The sequence below is a fragment of the Platichthys flesus genome, chromosome 6 (genome assembly GCF_949316205.1).
Source record: "Platichthys flesus chromosome 6, fPlaFle2.1, whole genome shotgun sequence".
Taxonomy (NCBI): domain Eukaryota; kingdom Metazoa; phylum Chordata; class Actinopteri; order Pleuronectiformes; family Pleuronectidae; genus Platichthys; species Platichthys flesus.
Genome location: NC_084950.1, coordinates 250,071 through 273,561, shown reverse-complemented (window position 1 = coordinate 273,561; position 23,491 = coordinate 250,071). Strand labels below are relative to the sequence as shown.

Genomic DNA, 23,491 nt, shown 5'->3' with positions numbered 1-23,491 from the left:
CACATCCACCAGTATCAGTCCTGGATGAAAATGGTAACACAGACTCAAGAATGAAAGAATCTAGTGCTCCAGTATCTCTTAGGATTTTAATGGGAACCTGCACCCCACCTCCTACCAAAGAGACCCACCCATCCGAAATGAAAGCAGAGTAGTCATCCTGAGGAGCTACCGGCTTAGTACAAGCCTGCACTTGACCTAACGCCCTGCTCTCAGATGTTATAACTGGAGCAGCCATAACAGCAGGTTTCACCCGACCAGAGGACCTCCTGGCTTTCAGCACTGGACACTCCTTTTTCCAGTGCCCCCTTGCCTGACAGTACCTACAGGTGTCAGAATTTACTACTGAACTCCGCCCACCCTGAGTAAACTTTTGCCGATCTGCCTCGTTAGCTGTTTTTATCTTTACTGGCCTAGAATAAGTGTCATTTCTATGACCAGCTGCTCCCGTTGTGTCCCAGAAACTTCTGTGTGTTAGAACATACTCATCAGCCAAGACTGCAGCATCTCTCGGGGTTTTTACCTTATGTTCAGTAATGTAGGTAGCCACCCGCTCAGGTACAGAGTTCTTAAGTTGTTCCAGTACCACCAGGTTGCAGAGATCATCAAATGCAACAACTTCAGATGCTGCACACCAGCGGTTAAACTGGGAAGTCAAACCACGGGCCAATTCAGTGTAGGTCTGATTATCCCGCCTCTTCCCAGATCTGAAACGCTGGCGATATGCCTCTGGCACAAGTTCATAAGCTTTTAACACTGCTGCCTTCACTGTGTCATAAACCTTACTTTCTGATACACCTAAAGCAGAGTAAGCCTCCTGGGCCTTTCCAGTCAGAACACACTGTAACAGCATCGTTCTGTCTGCGTCTGGCCAGTCTCGAGCATCTGCTATCCTCTCAAACAGAGAAAAGAAATGAATCTGGATCAGACTCACTAAACCTGGGAAGCAGGCGGAGATTATTAACCAGGTCACACTGGGAAGACTTGCCCCCTGAGGCCTCAAAACTATCCACTCTCCCCATATCTGAAAGTTTACCCTCTCTTACCAGCTGTAGTTGATGCTGTTGCATTTCCAACTTGGCACACTCAGTTTTATGCTTTATAGTTTCCAACTCTACTTCCTTTTCACATTTCAACCTCTCCAACTCTAACTGCTGTTTTAACTGCAACTGCAGCAACTCCTTCTGTTGTTCAAATGTTAGAGCTCCAGGATTAGGCACTACACTGGTCACTGGACTGCTTACAGACTGCCTGCACAAAACTCCAGCCTCAAACAGACCATCCCTTAAGCAGGTCTTCACACTCTCCTTTAACTTTATATCTGAAATGTCAACTTCATAGTGCTCTGCTATCCTAAGAAGTTGATCTTTAGTGCACTGGTCCAGCAAAGCCTGTGAAGGATCCTGGATGAAACTCTCCACAAGGGAAGCCATCCTCAAAAACAATCAGCCTAACAAGTTACAAACCTTGACTGAGACACGCAGAAAACCCAAACCTGAGGTAACAGGTGAACAGGAGCCTCCCCCCTTTACTGATATTAACTACAACCATTAAAACTAGCTTACTAACTTATCCTAGTCTTCGTGCAGTTAATGGTGGGGGGTACTTATGCACGCGAAACCAGTGGTGAGAAGAAGGCCACCAGAGGACTGGCAACCCTCTCCCAACCCTAGAGGTGCTCCCGAGCTAATAGCTCTACCCACCTTCGCCGCCACCTAAAGTGATCACCACGAGTCCCCTAAAGGAACCCGCTACCAAACCTAACAGGGGGTAGAAACTCCTGCTCCAACAGATACCAACATACCCCAGATAGGGCTAAACGCAAAGCCCCAGTCAAATCCAATCACCTTCACCACAAACAGAAATGGACCAAATACCTCTCCTTAATTTCCTACAAGAAATAACCAGCACTGACAACAACCTGACATTTCCCCTCCCAGAACAGTTGATGACTAACCAACGCACAGTCAGCTATGTCCAACAACAAGTAGTGTACACTCCAACAAAGCAAACCAAAAACCATTGTCTGCAAGAGGAGGAAGCACACACCAACCTAAACCGGGCCAATTTACCAGTACAGACCAAATTTAAGCTATTTTAATCCTAATACTGTATCCCGGACGAGCCCCCACTTGTCACAAACTGGCTCAACATATGTGACAAGGAGGGGAGACGAGTCAGGATTGAAAGTGCTAAATGAAAAGGTTTTATTATAACTTGAACAATTATATGTACAAAAAGCATGAGGTGTGGAGAGTAGTGGCATCAGTGGTGAATGTAGTGTATGGATGAGTGAGATGTGTGTGCTCCTGTTGAGTGTACAAGGAAGACGCCAAAAAGAACCAAGAACCAAGAACCTGTAGCGGCGTGGAGCCTAGGAGAGAGAGAGAGACAATGAGACCAGGCTGGCTTATATCACCTTGGGTAGAGGCCTAGCCAGGTGTGAGCACCTTGCCCTAACGACCCTCCCTTTCTGCCAACTCCTGCAGGAAGTAATCAGCTGCATGATGCTAGCAGAAAGGGAGGGGTCGTCACAGGGAGACAGGTGAGAGGGAGACAGGTGAGAGGTGAGAGGTGAGAGGTGAGAGGTGAGAGGTGAGAGGTGAGAAGTGAGAGGTGAGAGAGAGACAGGTGAGACTTGAGAGGTGAGAGGGAGACAGGTGAGAGGTGAGAGGGAGACAGGTGAGAAGGAGAGAGGGAGACAGGTGAGAGGGAGACAGGTGAGAGGTGAGAGGTGAGAAGTGAGAGGCAGACAGGTGAGAGGGAGACAGGTGAGAGGTGAGAGGTGAGAAGTGAGAAGTGAGAGGTGAGAGGTGAGAGGTGAGAGGGAGACAGGTGAGACTTGAGAGGTGAGACGGAGACAGGTGAGAGGTGAGAGGTCAGAGGGAGACAGGTGAGAGGTGAGAAGGAGAGAGGGAGACAGGTGAGAGGTGAGAGGTGAGACGGAGACAGGTGAGAGGGAGACAGGTGAGAGGTGAGAGGTGAGAAGTGAGAGGGAGACAGGTGAGAGGTGAGAGCTGAGAGGTGAGAAGGAGACAGGTGAGAGGGAGACAGGTGAGAGGGAGACAGTTGTCTCTGGAGACTGAACCATGTTCTCCTCTTCAGTCCCAGCAGCTGTTGTCTCTCTGACGACTCGCACTGGGAACCAGTCCGATGAGTTACTGGTGACGTGGACTCGTGGCCCCGGTGACCTGAGCGGCCTCCTTCTGTCTCTCTATGATCCCAGCGGCTCACGGCGAGCTGCGCAGCATCTGGGGTCAGAGGTCACAGAGTACGTCTTCTCACATCTGGTCCCAGGACGCCTGTACCGAGCTGAGGTCCTGAGTCTGAGCGGAGACCTAAGCAACCGGGCGTCCGCCGCGGGCCGGACCGGTGAGACCGACCCAATATCAATATTCATGTTATTGTAATAATCAGTTCCATGTCAGATTGTTTGTTTAAAAGTTTATAAAACAAGTTTTTTCACTTCTTCTCAAAGCTCCCAGACCTCCCACTTCCTTCCTGTTTGGGGGGGTCACCAACACGTCGCTGGAGATCACGTGGAGCGGCCCGGCAGGTTCTGACTATGACGACTTCGACCTGCAGTGGACCCCCGGGGACCAGCTGTCCGTCATCAACCCGTACCACAGCCGCACGTCCGGCAGCCGCCTCCTGAGGAGCATGTTCCCCGGGCGACTCTACACCTTCATCCTCCGCACGGTCAGCGGGGCCACGGGGCCCGGGGCCACGCCCACCCTCAGCACACCCATCCAATACAGCATCCGAACCAGTAGGTGGCAGCAGCCTTACAATAAAGCAAACCTCAGGTCTTATTTATTTTATTTAGCAATTTCTGTTAAAGGCTGAATGTACGAGCATTAATAAACACAAATAAAGAAAGTTGTGCAACGTCATCTATTCAATGCACAATATTCACATTCATATCAATTCGTATTAACAGCATCTGTTCACTGCACAGTGTTTAGCTTCAGTTCCACAATGTGTTCTGCAGAGCTGCTGCAGCTGCACAATGTTTTTACATATGAACTTTAATCAATATTATAAAAAATGAGGTCGCATGAAACAATCGGACATGTGTGACGTGTCCATCGTGCACATGTAACTATGTGATGTTTGCATGATGAGCGTTCAGACACTTGTCTCCTGTTGTAGAACCAGAGCGAGTCCCCAGCCTCCACTGTCGCCCTCAGAGCTCCACCTCCATCTCCTGCTCGTGGGCGCCTCCGGTGGCCGACTATGACTCTTACACCGTCGAGTGTCTCCGTCATGACTCCCAGAAGCTGGTCTACTCCAGGCGCACTGGGCGAAACTCCACCACCTACATCATTCCCCAGCTGGAGCCCTACAAACGCTACACCGTCTCTGTGAGGGTGATCTCAGACACAACGACGAGTGAGGAGGCCGAGGACAGCGTGGTCACCATGATCGACAGTAAGTGGGCGGAGCAGGGCCGTGTGCAAACAGCATCAGAACAACTGATAACGTTTTCTCAACATGACTCTGCAGGTCCCCCGGCCCCCCCGCTCAGTGTCCGGGTCAGTGATAAGTCCGCTGTGGTCACCAGGTCGTCCATCGTCTTCACGTTTAACTGCAGCTGGTTCAGTGACGTCAACGGAGCCATCAGGTTCTTCACTGTGGTGGTGACGGAGTCCGAAGGTACCGACCCTGACAGCAGCCGAGCCTAGCTCACAGCTCATTGGTTGATTCGATCTCAGGAGGTGGAGCCTTTTTCATTATTTGACATTAAACATTTTTCTCTTTTTGGCTCCACCTCCTTGGATACAACCCAATCAGCTCATCGAGACTGTTGTTCTGTAATTACATTACCTTTCATTTAGCTGACGCTTTTATCCAAAGCGACTTACACCCAAGTTTGTAAAAGATGAAAACGTAACCTGCTGATGCGCTGCTTGTTGTGTTGCTTGTTGTGTTGCTTGTTGTGTTGACGTGTGTCAGGTCTTGATAACGTGCAGCCGCAGCAGCAGCATCCTCTGCCCTCCTACCTGGACTACAGGTCCAACAGCTCCATCAAGTCCTACCAGACCAGTTACTTCCCCAGTCCCTGCACCCAGGGCCCCGTCGAACACCACAGCCTTCAGATCAGTTTGGGGATGGGGATGGACTCGCTGGGGGGGACCTGTGACCCAGAGGCCAGCAGAAACCTGATCCACTTCTGTGATGGACCACTGAAACCTCAGACCTCCTACAGGTACTGAAGGAGTGAAATGAACAAATAGTGAGTCAGATGTTTGTTTAGCTGGTGGGACGCCGGTGGAGAGAGGACTCAAAGGACCCATCGTATGCCCACTTCACCACAGTTGATGTGGCTCCTTGGGGTTTTAATGAAATGTCTGTAACATATTTTGCTCAAAATACCAAAAGAATCATTTAAAACAGCCCTCCTCAGATTGCCCTGTTTTGAGTGCCCCCCACTCCCTACATGGGCATGGTGTGACTGTGACGTATTTATCGCTCGTAATCCCATTCGACGCACTCTAGAGTATCGTTTCTGACATAGAGGAACCACAACCAATCGTGGGAGTTGTTTTTTTCCAGAGTTCTTGGGACGGTGGACCAGATTCCCAAAATAACTTGTAGAAGAACTACAAAAGTGGAATTTTCATAATATGTCCCCTTTAATATGAGATAAAGTGAGATCAGTCAATCCTTTGATTCAGACAGACAGAAGGAGACAGACATGAGGGAGCTGGCTCTCACGGGCTGTGGACAGATGTGACAGATCATGTGTGTGTCCTTCAGACTCAGTGTTCGAGCTTTCACTCATCTGTTCGACGACGAGAAGAGCGACTCCAGCGTCTCGTCTCCTCTGTTCGCTGACACGTACCTGTCGCTGCCCGTGGTCACGGAGGCAGGTGAGCAGAGAACCTGGAGAATCAGACAAAAGATGTGATGTGTGAATAAAACACGTTGTTGTCGTGCAGAACCTCTGAGCGGCGTCATCGAGGGCGTCAGCACCGGACTGGTCCTCATCGTCCTGATGGTCGGAATCACCGCTCTGCTCGCCTGCAGATACAAGTGTCCCAAAGTGTGAGTCTACACACACTGTAACACACTGTGACACACTGTAAGACACTGACACACTGTAACACACTGTGACACACTGTAAGACACTGACACACTGTGACACATTGTAAGACAATAACACACTGTGAAACGCTGTAAGACTCTAACACACTGTAAGACACTAAGACAGGGGTCTTCAACGTTTTTCAGGGAAAGGACCCCAAAACTGGTGGAGAGGTGGAGCAGGGACCCCCTACTATATATATTGTATAAAATTGTTTTTTATATTAAACTGGGCCTAGTGCTATATATAAACATAGCTACCCTGTTATTGCGCATTCAATACTAAGCTATTCAAATATAATACGGGTGCATATTTTCAATTTAAACAAGTGCAAGGTACAGGGTGGCCATGCCACTGCCATGTATAAACATACATCTTGCATGATACAACAATGAGCTATTAAATTAATTCACAGATTCATGTTGAGATGTCAGGCCCCGATGGGAAGCACACAACTTATCTAACCTTGGACAGATGGAGGTTGTCAGGCAGATGGTCAAATCAGCATCACAATATGTTGGATGAATGTTAATGTGTATTTAAAGACATTTATATTTGTGGAAAAAATTGGTTAGAGAATAAATCAAAAATTATAAAAATATAAAAAATTGTCTAATCAACAAAACATTTCACGACCCCCCTTCAGTACCTCCGCGGACCCCCTAGGGGTCGCGGCCCCCCTGTTGAAGACCTCTGCACTAAGACACTGTAACCCACTGTGACACACTGTAAGACAATAACACACTGTGACACACTGTAAGACACTAACACAGTGACACACACTATAACACACTGTGACACACTGTAACACACAGTAACACACTGACACAGTGACATACTAACACAGTGACACACACTGTGACACACTGTAACACACTGTGACACAATGTAACACACTGTGACACACTGTAACACACAGTAACACACTGACACAGTGACATACTAACACAGTGACACACACTGTGACACACTGTAACACACTGTGACACAATGTAACACACTGTGACACACTGTAACACACAGTAACACACTGACACAGTGACATACTAACACAGTGACACACACTGTAACACACTGATGTCATGAGATGCTGTGTGTTTTAGAGTTGAGGATGGTGCGCTCGTCAGAGAGAGAGAGATGACAGGAGTTCATCCGGGGGTCAGAGGGTAAGAATCATATTGATCTGAAACAGTTGATCAGCTTCTGTCATCTTTTGGACTTATTGATTATTAATATTCATCATCCTGTTCTCTCCGCTGACCTCAGCCACCGTCGCAGCTCAAGGTCAGAACTCTTCAACACGTCTCCTCTTTGTTTGACCACATTTCTCTTGTGTTGATCATTTACTTTGTGTCTTTCAGTCCCATCAAGGTCACAAACTTTGAGTCTCACTACCACCACCTGCTGGCCGACTCCCAGTACCTTCTGTCCGAGGAGTACGAGGTGAGTCTTCATTCTTCATGAGAACCCGTTACTTGTTCCCACGTGAACCTGTCGTGTCCGTCCTGTCAGGACCTGAAGGACGTCGGTCGTAATCAACTTATGGACTCTGCTCTGCTGCCGGAGAACCGTGGGAAAAACCGCTACAACAACATCCTGCCCTGTGAGTGTCTAGCCCCGCCCACTGGAGGAGGGGGGGAGGAGGGGGTTTGTGTCAGTGCTTCAACTGTTGTCGTTTCTGTGTTTAGACGACTCCACGAGGGTCAAACTGTCCTACGTAGATGATGATCCCTGCTCCGACTACATCAACGCCAGCTACATCCCGGTGAGACCACATGATCACATGACATCGTGTTCTCTACAAATTATCGTGGGGGGAGAGCTGGAGAGGGTGAGGAGCAGTGGGGGCTGGGGGGGACATCATCAGCAACATGTTGTGTGATTTCAGGGTAACAACTTCCGTCGGGAGTACGTCGCCACTCAGGGGCCTCTGCCTGGGACCAAAGATGATTTCTGGAAGATGGTTTGGGAGCAGAACGTCCACAACGTGGTGATGGTCACTCAGTGTGTAGAGAAAGGACGGGTGAGTAGAGGGAGACACATGAGAGCAGCACCTGACGGGGTCAGTCCATGTGTCTCACCCCCGTATGGTGGACAAAAACGAGCTAAGGCCTCATTTAAAAGACGTAGGATTCATAATAATAGTGTCCGTGTGCATTGACAACAGATTCAGATTCATACAACCCTGCACACGCACATCTGAATGTTTACTTTATAAGTCGGCCTCTACATGCCCACATTCTACCATAAATGAAGAATGAGTGGGTTAGGGTTCATTCTGCTGAGAAAAATCAAGGGGGTAAAGGTCTGTGTAGACCACCAGGTCCTGACTGGAAGAGACATAAACATCCAAATCATCTAGAGCAAGGATAGAGCCACGGCCTCCTTCTCTATAATGTCTCTGATACGTGTCGAACTTCTGAGAAGAACAGGATGCTCCAGCCCCGGTGAGTCTTCTTAGGGAAGAACAGCTGCAACACCGATATGTCATTCATTTGGTTCCAGACCTTTAAAAAAGACATAAAACAACCTGACTTGAATTCCAAATGAAATCCATGGTTGTAATTCACTGTTTTACTATCAGCATAGCAGTACTTGCATCAACTGCCAGTTTTAATGGTCTGTTAAAGTTTCAGCTCACGCTTAGAAGGGAGGATGTCAAAATCCAGACTTTTCTATGTCCAACAACCCTTATGTCACAATGCCCTGTCCAAATTCACACTTGAGAAGGTTCAGACTCAAATTTGCAGCAACAGTCACACCACCTCCATCTGAATTATGAGTTAAGACCAGGTTGAGCTGTAGATGACCACATCGTCAAGATATGGTTCACAAACAGTTACTCCATTTAACGCCTTATTTACTAGACGCTGGAATGTGGCAGGTGCTTTCTGCATCCCCAAACTGTGAACTGACCGAATGGACTCTTGGGTCAACTCTCTGGTTCTGGATTTATGTAGCGCTATTTATCTAGACTTGATGACTCAAAGCTTTTAACAGTACAATTTTGCATTCATCCATACACACACACCTTCATACAGTGCATCTATTAGCAGCACTTTGTTGTTCTAAGAGGGGCAGTTCGGGGTTCAGCATGCAGACGGGTAAGACAGGGGATCGAACTGCCGACCTTCCGGTTGGAGGACAACCACTCTACCCCTCAGCCACAGCCGCCCTTCCCCACAGACGCCTCTCTAGCTGATAAAAGGAGAAAAGGGGTTCCCTCATCCCATTCTCTCTCAAACTCTTTATAGAAGGCTCGCATCATTGATTTAAGAGTCTGGTGAAACCTCTCTCAGGCTCCCTGAGACTCTGGGTGGTAAGCTGATGAAGTGCAGTGCACAATGGACAACTGTTGGAGCACTTGAGAGAAAACACTGGACCTAAAGTTGGAACTTCGGTCAATCTGGACAATTCTTTGCAAAACTAAACATTGTAAAGAAATAAATAAGGGCCTTTGAAACAGTTGAACCTGTAATTCTGCGTAGAGGGATAGCCTCAGGAAACCGAGTAGCTGTACACATAATGGTCAGTAAGTCCTGGTACCCTGATTTGTTACGAGGAAGGGGAACAACACAATCGATCATGATGCACTCAAAGGGCTCTCCTATTGTTAGAATAGTATGTAACGCCACCGGTAGGATATCGCTGGTTGGGCTTACCAACTTAACACATGACATGTTCTACAGTTCTGACCAACATCGGATTTTACATCAGGCCAGAAAGAAATTCTCAGCACTGTGTCTAAATTTTTTAATCGCCATATGTCCAGCAAGGCACTGATCATGAGCCAAATACAAGATATCACGTCTGGAAACAACAACCTGAAACACACAACTCTAATCATCCTGACAAGACATGTTAGGAGAAGTCCACTTCCTCATTAACACAACCGTGTTCACAAAATACCCACAAGACACAGCTGTAATTTTATCATCAGAAGCAAGCTTTTCAAAGATGGGTGAAAAGGTTGCATCTTTCACTTGTTCACGTTTTAGCTCTCTAACAAACCCCAGCATTTCACCTTTCGCAAAGAATGAGTGCGAAAGCGAAATGTCCGAGTCAGAGCTTACAGCAGCCGACTTTCTAGTGAAGGGACGTTGAAGAGCTTTGTATCTTGTGTGTCAACACAAACTCATCTGCCAGAATAGCAGCTTTATCAAGAGTTGTCACTTTTGGCTCTTTGACATAACAACCTTATCAGACAGCAGCCAGTTTTTAAACTCTTCAAGGAAGACTAGTTGTGTAAGGACTTCCTCAGTTTTTAGCTGCTGTGACTTGCACCATTTACTGACACAGGTCTCCCTTTGCTTTGTGAACTCAAAAAAGAGTGTCAAGCTTACTGAGGCTTCTGAAGCATTGGTGGTAAGCCTCAGGTATAATAAACTCGTAAGATGGCACCTTTATACGTTCATACTATTAGTACATAGTTTCATACTCCTGGCTATCCTCAATGCTTAAACCAGAGTAAACTTCCTACAAAAGTAACTTCCAGGTATGCTTAGGCCACTTTGAGATGGTAGCCACACGTTCAAAATGAGACATGGACCAAAATACAGACAGCAGAGAATGTACTTCCTGCTCCAGGTTAGGTAGAACAACCTGCATCAAGAGCTGCTGATCCTGTTCTACACTGCAGTCATCGAGTCTGTTCTGTGAACTGTCTGGTTTGGATCGGTCACCAAACTGGATTAGAACAGACTCCAAGAACAGTCAGGTCTGCAGGAAAGATCATCGGTGCCAAGCTGCCCACCATCCAAGACCTGTAAACCTCCAGAGTCAGGAAACGGGCAGGAAAGATCACTGCAGACCCCTCCCAGCCCAGACACAACCTACTCAACTCCTCCCCTTTGGGAGGCGCTACAGATCTCTGTTCGCCAAAACCTCCAAAAACTGTTTCTTCCCCCTCGCCGTCTCACTCCTGAACAGCCAACCCAGTGTGGCCCTGAGCAATAACCCTGGTTCTTTACAATAACCACTGTACAATTACTCCCGCAATCATATTTATTTATTTCCCCCTTACTGTATAACCGTCAGTCATACCGTTTCATATTTATCCCTGCACTTCTTGGACTTCAATTCACAGCTCCTGCATATAGACAAGCCTCTTTGTATATACTTTATTTTCTTAGACCGTTGCACTGTTTGTATTGTTTTGTGTTGTGATGTGTATTCTGTGTAAGCACACTGAGAGCTACTGTAATAACAATAAAACCTGATTCTGATTCTGATAGAGACTTTAAAAGCTAAGTTCGCTTAGGTAGCTAAATTAGAGCAGGTGATCAGGACCAAGGTTTATCTAGCGTTAGCTACACGTTGTTAGCTTCAGAAGCTAGGTTAGCTACATATAGCAACATGTTCAAGATAAATAAAAAATACATGGATGTTCTTCTGGTTGTGAGAACAAACAGCTGTAATGGCCGCTGTCTGCTGCTCTTCTTCGCCCCCTCCAGGTGAAGTGTGATCACTACTGGCCTTTTGACCAGGATCCTCTGTACTATGGAGATCTGATCGTGCAGATGTTGTCAGAGTCGGTTCTGCCCGAGTGGACCATCAGAGAGTTCCACATCTGCAGCGTACGACACACGAGTCCTGATCTGTTTATTAACTCTGTTCACCTGTTCACCTGTTCATCTGTTCATCTGTTCATCTGTTCACCTGTTCACCTGTTCATCTGTTCATCTGTTCATCTGTTCACCTGTTCACCTGTTCATCTGTTCATCTGTTCACCTGTTCACCTGTTCATCCGTTCACCTGTTCATCTGTTCACCTGTTCACCTGTTCACCTGTTCATCTGTTCATCTGTTCATCTGTTCACCTGTTCACCTGTTCATCCGTTCACCTGTTCATCTGTTCATCCGTTCATCTGTTCAACTGTTCATTCATTAACCCTTTCATCTGTTCATCTGTTCATCTGTTCACCTGTTCACCTGTTCATCCGTTCACCTGTTCATCTGTTCACCTGTTCATCTCTTCACCTGTTCATCCGTTCATCTGTTCAACTGTTCATTCATTAACCCTTTCATCTGTTTACCAGTTCATCATTTCCCGTGTTCATGTGTTCATCAGGAGGATCAGCTGAGCGTCACTCGTCTGCTCCGTCAGTTCCACTTCACCGTGTGGCCGGATCATGGAGTTCCAGACACCACTCAGTCCCTGGTGCAGTTTGTCAGAACCGTCAGAGACTATGTCACCAGAACTGGATCCAGATCAGGACCTACTGTGGTCCACTGCAGGTACATAGTACACACTGCATGTACATAGTACACACTGCAGATACATAGTACACACTGCATCTACCTGAGTGACTGTGACTGTGTGTGTGTGTGTGTGTGTGTGTGTGTGTGTGTGTGTGTGTGTGTGTGTGTGTGTGTGTGTGTGTGTGTGTGTCAGTGCTGGTGTGGGTCGCACAGGGACCTTCATCGTTCTGGATCGAGTTCTGCAGCAGCTGGACACCAAGGACACACTAGATATCTACGGCTCTGTGTTTGACCTGAGACTCCATCGATCCCACATGGTGCAGACTGAGGTACCACAAACACACACACATAAACTTACACACACACAAACACACACTCTCTCTGTGAGTTGATGTTGGGGATGTGTGTGTGTGTGTGTGACAGTGTCAGTACTCCTACCTGCACCAGTGTGTACGAGACGTTCTGAGAGCCAGGAAGCTTCGCAGTGAGCAGGAGAAACTTTTCTGTCCCATCTACGAAAACTACAGCAGAGGTGAGTGATGATGTCAGAGCTGAGCTATGATGTCAGAGCTGAGTGATGGTGTCACATGTCATCATCACGTGTTGGTTGTTGTTGCAGAGACGCTGAACTCCAGACGTTGAAGATTTAAAGACGACAGATGAGAAGCTTCAGGGAAACACAGCGATTCTATTTTTATATCCATCTTTATATTATAACGATAATTTAAGAGTTGTACATGTTTCTGTGTACACATATCTCTCTGTAGATTATTATATGATGTTCGATTATCAGTCTTTATCAGTCATGTGTTTGACATATGATGAATCACAGAAAATGATCATCTTCTACTGCCCCCATGTGGCTGTAAGATGTCAGAGCAGCCTCCTCTCAGTTGAACCTGAGCCACATATTTTACACATGAAATGATTCTGTCATCACGTTTATCACAGATGTGATTTTACAGAAGTTGACTGGATGTAATGTGCATGATGTGTAATCACTTCATTAAACCACAGACTCTGATTATTCACCTCATCTCAAATCAATCATAGTATTTATGAGGTTCTTAAGTATTTTACAGAGTACAGGTTCTCCAGACTAACTTTTTCCACTAGTAGCACTCGTGCTTTTTACAGAACATTTTAGAGGCACCAGCAAAACATTTTGACACACCACTAACAACGGCATATAATGCAACACATTCATATTTCTTTCCTAATTTAAAAGTTTTCCTGATAAAATGTTTTGGTGAAAAAAGACTAAATAACACATTACATTACATTTAGCTGACGCTTTTATCCAAAGCGACTCACAATAAGAGCATCAACCAAGAGGGGACAAACCAGAACAACAAGAATCAAGTCAGTTCAATTTGCTTCAAGAAAAACAAACGACAAAGTGAGACATGTTAGTGACATATAAGTGCAGCGAAATATAGATTTTTATTTTTATCCAAGCTTTAGTCTGAAGAGAAGTATTTTCAGTCTGGAGGAGGATGTGAGGCCTTCGTCAACAGAAATGATGAAGTGGTTTTATTTTGAGACCCATACAGAAAGTGTTGCAACCATTTATGTTTATGACATAAATTAGGGTTCAGGGTGAAGTGTTTGATTCCACATTACCTTTCTGGAGTTTCAGGGGTAAACAGTGTTAGAGCAGCATCCAATTCAACTGAAGTAACAGAAAAACACCACATGCCTCCATCCTGCTCCTGTGGTGTCATCCAAGTGTCCACAACCCCGACATTCATATTCCACTCAATTACACAATGTTTTTCATCCTTTTCTGTCTTTTTTTCATGTGAAGAAGAGGTCACCTTGGTTGCAACATTGTTTATCTGTGAGACACTACCAAGACAATAAATAAAATGTACTCTCTGGCTCTGTTAGCAAAATGTGCCCTTGTATAAATATTAAACATTTTGCTCAGGGGATGAATCCAGCTCCAGTTTTTTTATAGAGATGAGGATGAAAAGGTAAACATTTTATAGTTTTTTTATACAATTTATCGATGCATCAGTAAACTAAATTATTGCTGTGCATCCACCATTTCATTTTTTTTTATAAATTGAGTTTTATTATACTATACATCTAGTGAAAAGGGTGTGTTTACATTTTCCAGAACAGCCGTTCTACAGTTCTACATTCATACATTTGTTCGCAGAGTAAAACAAAGTTTAGGTCAGATCATATTGATGAAATGGTGTCCGCACTGTTAGTACACACACACATCTCCATAGCTGTGAGGACACTCAATGAAAGAAGACCTGCCCTCACCCTAACCCTAACCCTCACAACGAAAGAACTAACCCAAACCAAACCGAACTTTAACCCTCACACGTTCCTTTGGATTTGTGAGGACCAGAACAAAATTGGCCTTATAACTATTGATAGACATACTCATGCTATTTAAGTTGATATGTGTATATATAAAACTCAATATTCTTCCGTGTTCTCTCAGTATTTGTCACAGTACTCTGTTCAGTACTCTTCCCGGTACTCTTCACAGTACTCTGTGCTGCTGCGCCTGCGCAGTGCAGCTCTGTGAAGTATCGGAAGTTGAGCAGCAGTGATTTAGCTCTTCATGCTAACGGCTAACAGCTAGCAGCGGAGACTCGCTCTCACCGTCTCAAACTTGGTTTTTAGCCCCAGAAAGTTGGCTTGGACGGAGGCGGGGAGGCCACAGTGGAGCCCGGAGGTCCGCGGGTGGAGGCTCGGTGTTGTTCGCAGCCGGATGGTGGCAGACGCGGCTTTTAAAGAGCTTTCTAACAAGTTGTGATTGTTTTTGGCGCTCTGGCAGCGCAGAGGAAAGATGGACGATCTTCGGGTGTAGCAGCGGCTAATGCTAGCTGGCTCGTCCCTCTGCTGCCAGCGTCGGTCCGGGACCAACCTCAGCTGCTTCCCGGCTCCGGGGACACGTCTGGTGGGTTCGATTCAACACGCTGCCGGTGTCTGGTGAGTATGGCTCCGTGAAACGAGACGTGTTTTCAGGGTTGTTGAAGAACCAGCAGGCGGAGAGCGTCGCTGTGTGGAGCTAACATGTAGCATCGGAGCTAATCAGCAGGAACGAGCGTTTAGCTTATTGAAGCTTAGCTCCGTGTTAGCTGCCATTACACAGCTAGGACACACACACACACACGCACACACATGCAACACAACACACACCGTGTCACTTGGAGCTGCTGCTCGGTGACTTCCTAGTGAAATCAGTCCTGTACATTTACATCATTGAGACAAACTGAAACCTTTTACTTCTGATAATCTCATCAATAATTCAATTGGTGGTTTCATCTGTTAAATAAAGATGTTATTAATATTTCCTGGAGAAACTCAGAACTCACTGAAAAACTCAAAATACTTTCATCCAGAAAATTATAATTTCCAATCATCTTCCGTGGTAAGATATTAGTTTAATTAAAAAAGTGTATTTAATGACCACAATTTACACAGTGAAGAATGAATCATTAGTATTGAACTGATATTTCTGTCCGTTTTTATTACAATGAATGTGAATGGGCAGATGATAATCAGGATAAATAATTTGTAAAGTCATTTGTAAAGGGTTAATGCATTTTCATGAAGTGGACATTCATAAAAGTATAAATGTAATTGAATATGACTTTGGAAGAATCTAGAAGAGTTCTATTTTAGTTTGTGTTGTTTGTTCAGAGTGCAACTCAACAAACATTAACACAACATGATGATTAAAACAACTCTAAACATCCTCGATGGGATGTCACATTCATGTTCTTTAAAAATCTACATATTACTCATTTATTATCCAGACGCTAACTCGTGTATGATCTGCATTCGTGTTCCATCCAGATATCAACGTATATACCATCCAGACACATTTTCAATTCATAATTTAACTTGCGTACGGTCCGAACTCGTGTTCGATTGTGGAACTTTTTTCCTTTCTCTATTCAAGAGGGTGGTCTTTCGGTTTGAGAGCGTAACTTGTTGAATGTATCTTCAGGTTGTGTATTACTTGTCATTGAAGTGCCCTTGCACTTGAACGAGCTTTGCTTCTGCTCAAGCTGTGTGCTGGCACTCAGATGTTTTGTTGATTTCTCAGCTCGGGCTTCAGCCCTTCTTCACTCCACAGGTTTCCGTCCGCTCGTGAATCATCTGCTCTCAGATTTCTCCTCTGCTCACAGGTTTCTTCCTGCAACAGCCCTGTAACAAACGATAGTAAAAAAGCTCCATATTGGATAAACATTAACTCGTGTACAGATATTAACTGACTTGTTTAATTAATCAATATATTACATTCTTTAATTCCATTGTTAGATATCTACACAACATTTCTGGGCAGTCATTATTTAAGTTAATGATATCTACCACACCATACTGAAGTTTATTTAAGGTATTTTGAACTAAAGTTAATTTATGACATCTTGAGCTTGGATCATGACTCGTCAGAATGAAACTGTATTTAACTGAAACATGAATTATCCTCAATTGTAATACATATCGAAACAGCATTGTACAGGAAAATCAATTTTCTTTTCAAACACACAGGTGGACAGGATAAGATATAGCTTTTGTCTTTAACCTGTATAATTGGTTAATTGGAGAAAACAATTAACAGATTAATCCATTATCAAAATACTAGTTGCAACCCTAGAAAACATGTGTGATGTTGTCGCTCTGTTGCTCATGTAGTTAAGATTTGAGAGCATGTGTGATGTAGTGTGATGTAGTTCACTGAAAGAGGAAAATTCCCTCATCACCACTCATGGAGTTGTGTTGCAGCCAAATCCAAAACAACTGAAGTTACTGGTGATTGATTCTTCAGATGTAACAAACAACTGAAAACACACACACAACATGCCTCTATCCCGCTCTGTGTTTGAAGCCTAAAAGTCGACTGCGAGAAGTGGCGATGAAAGCGGACGTAGCAATGTGAGCACGCACCCCGCTCGTGGCCTTGGGCCAAAGTGTGTGTGTTTTTTCAGTGTGTGCGTAATAATGCCATCGCGGCTCTGACAAGAACAGTGCAGGACATTAGGCTAAAGGCTGAATTATTGTCAGGTTGTCCCCACGCACGCAGTACACGCAACACACCCCTTTCGTGCCCTCTGGCGGCTTGCGTGTGTCCGCAAATTTTTCTAACTACACGACAAAGCGACGCGAGCCACACGCAGCCCGCAAGGCTTGTGATTGGTCTGCTTACTACGTCCCGTCCAGAGTCTAGTTTCCAGTTTCATGCCCCACAATATGCAGAAATCACGGAAGATCTAGAAGAACGAATATGGACCAAATAGAAGAGCACTTGGCAGAAGAGATCTGAAAGTATGACCACTTGTATAACCCGTCACTGACTGGCCGATTTGTCCGCCAGAAAAAGGCTCTGAGGAGCCGGAGTGGCGATGTAACTAAACAGTCGACGAAGAAGAAGACGTCTCTTCTTTGTGTGTCTTCGACAAAAAAACGTTACTCCGCCTAGTGTTCTGGCGGTGAATTGCGTTGCAACACGCTCCACACGTTAGAGAAGTATAAACCAAAACGAGTCCGTCGATGCAGCTGCGTGACTTTCCGCGGTTGCAGTCGTAGGACTATAATTCAGCCTTAAGAGCTTGTTGTAACTGACGCCGTTTCAAATGATCACATGACCTCTGCAGCAGAGGGAACAGGTCACTTCCTGCGTTCTTACTCGCCATATGCCAATTAAGTTGACATCGCCCCATGCTATTTTAGATGATGTGTGATGTTGTCATTCTTGTAGTTTTGTATTTGAGAACATCTGGGACATTGTTGTTTTATTGTCATTTGTGTGTTTTTTTTCAGATCCATTGTGGATGTTTGCAGATGAACTGAAGCATGATCTTCCCTCAGGCTCTGAGGATGGAACCCGAGCTGCTGGAGACAGGATCTAGGTGAGGGTTCCTCTACAGTCCCAGTGATGTTCTGCACAGTCTTTCATGTTCTCTGGTTGTAAAGAGGTTCCTTCTGTTCTCCAGAAGTCACATGGTTCTCTGAAGAAGCCATGGGTAGCTGTTTAAGCTGTCCAGAGAAAGAGTCACTTCCAGATACTCATCAAAGTAAATTCAAGGTCAGTCTGAGCAGAGTCATTTTCAATCTGAGTTGTTTTTATCTATGTATTTTATTTATTCAGTTTAAATTAATTAATTTGTCTGTAGTCGCTGTACAGGTGTTAAAACAGCTAATGATGAAGAACAAAATGCATTGACACGCACACTTTATACAACACTACGACAATTCATAACACATAGAACATAATCTGGATCATCTTTCAACCATGATTTTCAATTCATTTGGAATGAACAACATGTACTACAGTCTGACTGTACAAAGTTTGTACTCTTCTTTGGTATTAAACACTAATGTGTTTTATAATCAACCACTGTAGGTAATTGGCAAAGATTTCGGTGAAAACCTGGTTTGATTAAAGGAGATTTTGAATCCAACTTTGAATGGAGCAGCTCTCATATCCAGAAAGATCCGGATTCATCATCCAACATCCTCAATTAATAACTAGATAAATATGATGCAAATTTTTCGAGTGAGACAAGCAGACACACACACACTCCTGACATGAAAGAAGTTCTTCATACATATGAGTAAATTATAATTTTAGTGTGAACTATTCCTTTAAAAACATGGTGTCCTTATGCCGATGGAGGGATGGGTGAAATGGTTGAGTCCACAAAAAACTCCTGGAGCTTCAGGGGTAAACAGAGTAGCAGCTGAACTCAATACATCTGAAAATATTAGTGACTTATCTTCAGACGTAAAAAAAACACACATGTCTCCATGCTGCTCGTGTGGTGTCGTCCACGTGTCCACAAGCCCTGACATTCCCCGTGCATTCAGGGACCGTTGGAAATGCTAACGTCCACTGACTTAGCCACTTCTGGTGAACACCATTTCGAGTTGAATACGAATGTCGGGCTTGCAGACACTAGGATGCAAAGTACAGTAGATTTTGGATATATCCTGCATCTGTCCCTCACTCCCTCTGACAGTCTCCTGACTTTGTGTTCAGGTGATCAATGTGGACGACGATGGGAACGAGCTGGGCTCTGGTGTGATGGAGCTGACTGATGCAGAGCTTGTCCTCCACACCCACCGCCGTGATGACGTCAGGTGGCCTTACCTCTGCTTACGGCGCTATGGCTACGACTCCAACCTCTTCTCGTTTGAGAGCGGCCGGCGCTGCCAGACGGGACAAGGTACATGTTGATCACATAAAACGTGTGGACCTACTGTCTGTATGTATCCTGATGCAGTACAACATTTATCAAGTCAATCACTTACCCATAGGGCTGGGCGATGAATGTATATCGGTTAGGGTGTCAATACAAAGTCAACAGATCTCTTCCATCCATGTTTTGACGGACAACATGAACAGTGCCGATCATGTGGCTGGAATATAGTTACACCGACATCATGTTAGGTTGCTGCACACAGCACAGAATGTAGGAGGAGCAGCAGCACATGTTAATGTTTGGGCTCCTGCACAGAGGTGGACAACTACATCGTTGCAGAGACTGAACATAATCATGTTTTCTGCTACAGCTACATTAATAGTTTCAGCAGTTTTACGCCGCTGAATACTTACAACCGCGCTGCGTCAGGACAGAAGCACATCAAAGGTGCCGTCGTCCTGTGTCAGAGGGTCGGAGTCTGTTTCCTCCTGACCGGCGCTCACGTTACACTTTAACAATAAACACCAACACTGATCACAAGGTCTTAAGGCCTCAGTATGCTTCTCCGAGTCCGCTGCGGACTGACGGATGGACGGATCGGACGGACCCTTTTTGATTTATAGTTCTACGAGCCTTTTTGATGTGAAAACAATTCACCGCCAGAACAGTAGATGGCGCAACAGAAGTCGAGCTTAGAGAAGCCTGCCTCATGAGGTGTATAGAAGAAGTCCACGCTGGTTTATTTACGTCCCCCCGGCTCCTCACACACAGTGAACGATGGCAGCTAACAGAAAAAGGATGTTGATGACGCGACAGTTTTTGCTGAATAAAGTGACACCCAGCGGGTCGTAATGTTTATGTTATCGTGTCTTAACGCAGCGGTTCCCCGGTCTTGTTTCCAAACTGCGTTGCTAATTCAACAGCTGCAACAGCTTGAAGCTACACGGAGGCAGCTAGCTTCCCCCCAGCTTCCACACACAGTCAGCAGGGACACCCGATACTAACTACTACCGTTAGTTAGTATCGATCTAAAGTGTTTGCTTCTAACCTGACGGTGTTTGAGAAAGAGTGTCATGAGCCGTGGGATTATAGTCAGCGGGTTTTTGCGCTGTTCCCACCGCAGTTAGCATGGTGGTTAGCCCGCTAGCCTCGTTATGAAAGTTCATTATAACAGTATGTGACCGTACACACGTGCCGTAAGTGCTCTAACCAGCCACCGTCAGCCGGACAACGCCGCTGGCTTAACACACTTGTCACATTAATCATAGAGTCGTAGTTGTGATTTTGGTTTATTGTGATGTAGGGAATGGAACAGGAAGTTTCCATTCCGAAATGCTGGCGTTAGCGGACCAATCACAGCCAAGTGCTATCCGTGGGCTCTCCGCCATTTCGACGTGTAGTTAGAAAAAGGAGAGCTGCACGAAAAGCTCTCCGAGGAGCCGCGGAGAGGCACGGAGAGGGCGTTCCACGTTGGAGAAGGCGGTCCTATCTGTCCGTGTCCGTCAAAACGGAGAAGCATACATTGGCCTTTAGGGCACGTACAGGACTGATCTTTACTTTATGTTTGATCGCTCTTCGAGTTTATGAAACATGTTTAAACCTTGTAAACGAGATGTGACGCAGAGTCAGGGCATCAGGGTTAAAGTGACCGGAACGACATGAATACATGTGATTATCAGTTTGTGTGTAAAAGGAACCAAATCGAGCAGACACGCACACACCCACACACACACACTGTCACAGCTAGTTTTGTAAATGTAGGTTTCTGGTTGTAAAAGTTGTAATAATGAAATGTGAGATTGTGTTGTGACACAGCTGGCCAGCTAGTTTTAGGCCCATAAAATTAAGGGAGGTCTCCACAGAAGAGTTAAAGCAACATATTTAATCTAAAGAATAACAAAGTTTAAGGAATGTGACGTCAGAAACAAAGATGGCAGGAGCTTGGCTGTTGAGGGAGAGAGGGGGAGAGGGGGAGAGGGAGAGGGAGAGGAGACTCTTTTATACTCGTCCTCGGGTGCTGCCAGTCAGCAATAAAGAGTAGGCGGAGTCTCCCAGCAACCACAAAGCCAGGCAAAACAGATCAGAATGAGGTCAATGTTAATCAAATGTTTGTGTTTTCAGGTATTTTTGCATTCAAATGCTCTCGAGCTGAAGAAATCTTCAACATGCTGCAGGAGGTGATGCACAGTCACAGCATCAGTGTGGTGGAGGAGGCAGTACTGGAGACCAACCACCAGGGTGTGCTCAATCCTGCAGGTACACACACTTACTCCATGACAACAGTCAGTTTGATGAAGAATATTGATCATCTCAGTTTGTTGACTGTGTGTTTGTGTGTGTGTCATCAGCTCAGGGTTACTCTGTGCCCACGGTGCCTAACGGTGTGACCAGGATTCCCTCTGTGGGGGAGGCTCCGTCTCACCCCTCCACCCGTCACCCGTCTGTGGCCAGCACCCGTCTGCCGTCGGTGGGGGAGGACTCCACACACCCCCTGCTGGTGACTGAGGAGGCGGTGAGAGATCATTCGTATTATTCACAAATAAATGTCCTGATCACAATCAGCTGATCTTGTCTCTGACGTTAAACTTCTGGTGTGTTTGTTTGTTTGTTTGTTTGTTTTCAGGTTCACACATACGTCAACACCACCGGTCTCCTTGACGACCAGCCCAGTCCACTGACCGTCACCACCCCTCTGGAAAGCCCCACCTCTCCCCACTCCCAGTGCCCCCCCACCCCCCCACCTCCCCCTAGGGCCCGCAGCGACCCTCCGGCCCCGCCCCCTCAGCCGGAGCCCCAGGTGCTGCTGGAGCCTCAGGGCGTGCGCTTCGTGCTGGGCCCCACCCCGGTTCAGAGGCAGCTGATGGAGAAGGAGAAGAGGCAGCAGGAGCTGAAGGAGGCCCCGGGGCCCAAAGAGACTAACGGCCACAGCGAGGTCCCTGCTGAGCCGGAGCCCGCCCCTCTGCCCTCCAACAGCTCCTCCTTCTCCAATCCATCAACAGCTCCTCGCCGCCACCGCCCGCCCCCCCTCACCCCCGACCTGCAGAATGTCAACAACTCGGCCCAGAGACGCACCGCCCTCCTGGACTATGAGAACCTGCCGGCACTGCCACCGGTTTGGGAGGCGAGGAAACCCAGCACGGAGGAGGAGAATGGCTGCGGCGGTCTAAAGACGCCATCGCTTAATGGCTACAACCACCACCCTCACCACAGCTTGCTGCACCACTCCTACTCCCACCCTCTGTCAGCCACCCTTGAGTCCTCACACAACTACGTCAACACAGAGAATGTCACAGCGCCACTCAGTGCCCACCGGCCGGACACGGCCCGGCGCCGCACCGAAGGACCTACTATCTTCAACTTTGACTTCCGGCGGCCACTGTCGGGTCACCCGGAGCCGCCAAAGACCCTCAACTATATTGAGGTGGAGATGGACAGCAGCACCGGCAACAAGGGCGCCTCGGATGGCAGCAACCCCCACACGCCACGCACCCCCACCTCCCCACTGCCCCCCACCACACCTACCCGCCGCACCGAACTCTACGCCCTCATCGACATAGAGCGCACCGCTGCCATGTCCAACCTGCAGAAAGCCCGGCCGCGAGACGACGGCACGTCACGCAAGACGAGACACAACAGCACGGAGCTGCCAACTAAGAACACGGCGTGACACCTCCTGTTCACACGCATGTTTAAAGACGGAGATGCTGTTTGTCCCACGTGGACACGCAGCCACAGACTCCTCCTCCTGAACCAGGGTCATATGACTTCCTGTGTGGTCACATAGTCATAGAGCAGTTTCCTCCTCTGTTGTTGAGGCAGCGTGGTGGCGGTGATGAAGATGTTAATAAGACTCCTCCTCTTTATATGGTACAAATCAGTATTACTGAACAAAGCATTCCATTTATTCTTTTATATGATTCACTACATGCTGCTGTAACTCAGTATCTAAGGACCACATGGTACACGTATGTTTCTGTATGTACAGTAGATTCTGGCACAATAAATGTCTGTTTTTATATGTATGAGTGGAG

At 46.4% G+C, this 23,491-nt stretch overlaps 2 protein-coding genes across 3 annotated transcripts in view; both read left to right on the top strand.

Moving 5' to 3' along the window:
- The window catches only part of LOC133955775 (receptor-type tyrosine-protein phosphatase beta-like), a 47,229-nt gene extending 33,913 nt beyond the window's left edge, over positions 1 to 13,316 (top strand). Inside the window, exons 17-34 of one of the 2 annotated variants that reach the window (XM_062390793.1) lie at positions 3,103 to 3,369; positions 3,476 to 3,766; positions 4,150 to 4,428; positions 4,504 to 4,653; positions 4,954 to 5,206; positions 5,758 to 5,870; positions 5,940 to 6,045; positions 7,189 to 7,251; positions 7,352 to 7,369; positions 7,447 to 7,528; positions 7,598 to 7,688; positions 7,774 to 7,850; positions 7,974 to 8,108; positions 11,539 to 11,661; positions 12,155 to 12,321; positions 12,479 to 12,614; positions 12,709 to 12,817; positions 12,905 to 13,316. In XM_062390793.1, the coding sequence (XP_062246777.1) occupies positions 3,103 to 3,369; positions 3,476 to 3,766; positions 4,150 to 4,428; positions 4,504 to 4,653; positions 4,954 to 5,206; positions 5,758 to 5,870; positions 5,940 to 6,045; positions 7,189 to 7,251; positions 7,352 to 7,369; positions 7,447 to 7,528; positions 7,598 to 7,688; positions 7,774 to 7,850; positions 7,974 to 8,108; positions 11,539 to 11,661; positions 12,155 to 12,321; positions 12,479 to 12,614; positions 12,709 to 12,817; positions 12,905 to 12,927 (2,483 nt within the window). In that variant the 3' untranslated portion in view covers positions 12,928 to 13,316. Of the gene's footprint in view, positions 1 to 3,102; positions 3,370 to 3,475; positions 3,767 to 4,149; positions 4,429 to 4,503; positions 4,654 to 4,953; positions 5,207 to 5,675; positions 5,871 to 5,939; positions 6,046 to 7,188; positions 7,252 to 7,351; positions 7,370 to 7,446; positions 7,529 to 7,597; positions 7,689 to 7,773; positions 7,851 to 7,973; positions 8,109 to 11,538; positions 11,662 to 12,154; positions 12,322 to 12,478; positions 12,615 to 12,708; positions 12,818 to 12,904 lie in introns of those variants that run through there. The other variant, XM_062390794.1, reaches the window with a different exon arrangement.
- Positions 13,317 to 14,827: 1,511 nt separating this feature from the next.
- On the top strand, positions 14,828 to 23,482 carry LOC133955776 (fibroblast growth factor receptor substrate 2-like). Its single transcript, XM_062390795.1, has 7 exons — positions 14,828 to 15,240; positions 18,079 to 18,167; positions 18,252 to 18,343; positions 19,298 to 19,484; positions 21,582 to 21,716; positions 21,809 to 21,972; positions 22,084 to 23,482. The coding sequence occupies exons 3-7, from the start codon at positions 18,278 to 18,280 to the stop codon at positions 23,125 to 23,127; spliced, it is 1,596 nt and encodes a 531-aa protein (XP_062246779.1). The 5' UTR covers positions 14,828 to 15,240; positions 18,079 to 18,167; positions 18,252 to 18,277; the 3' UTR covers positions 23,128 to 23,482.
- The last annotated feature ends 9 nt before the right edge of the window (positions 23,483 to 23,491 follow it).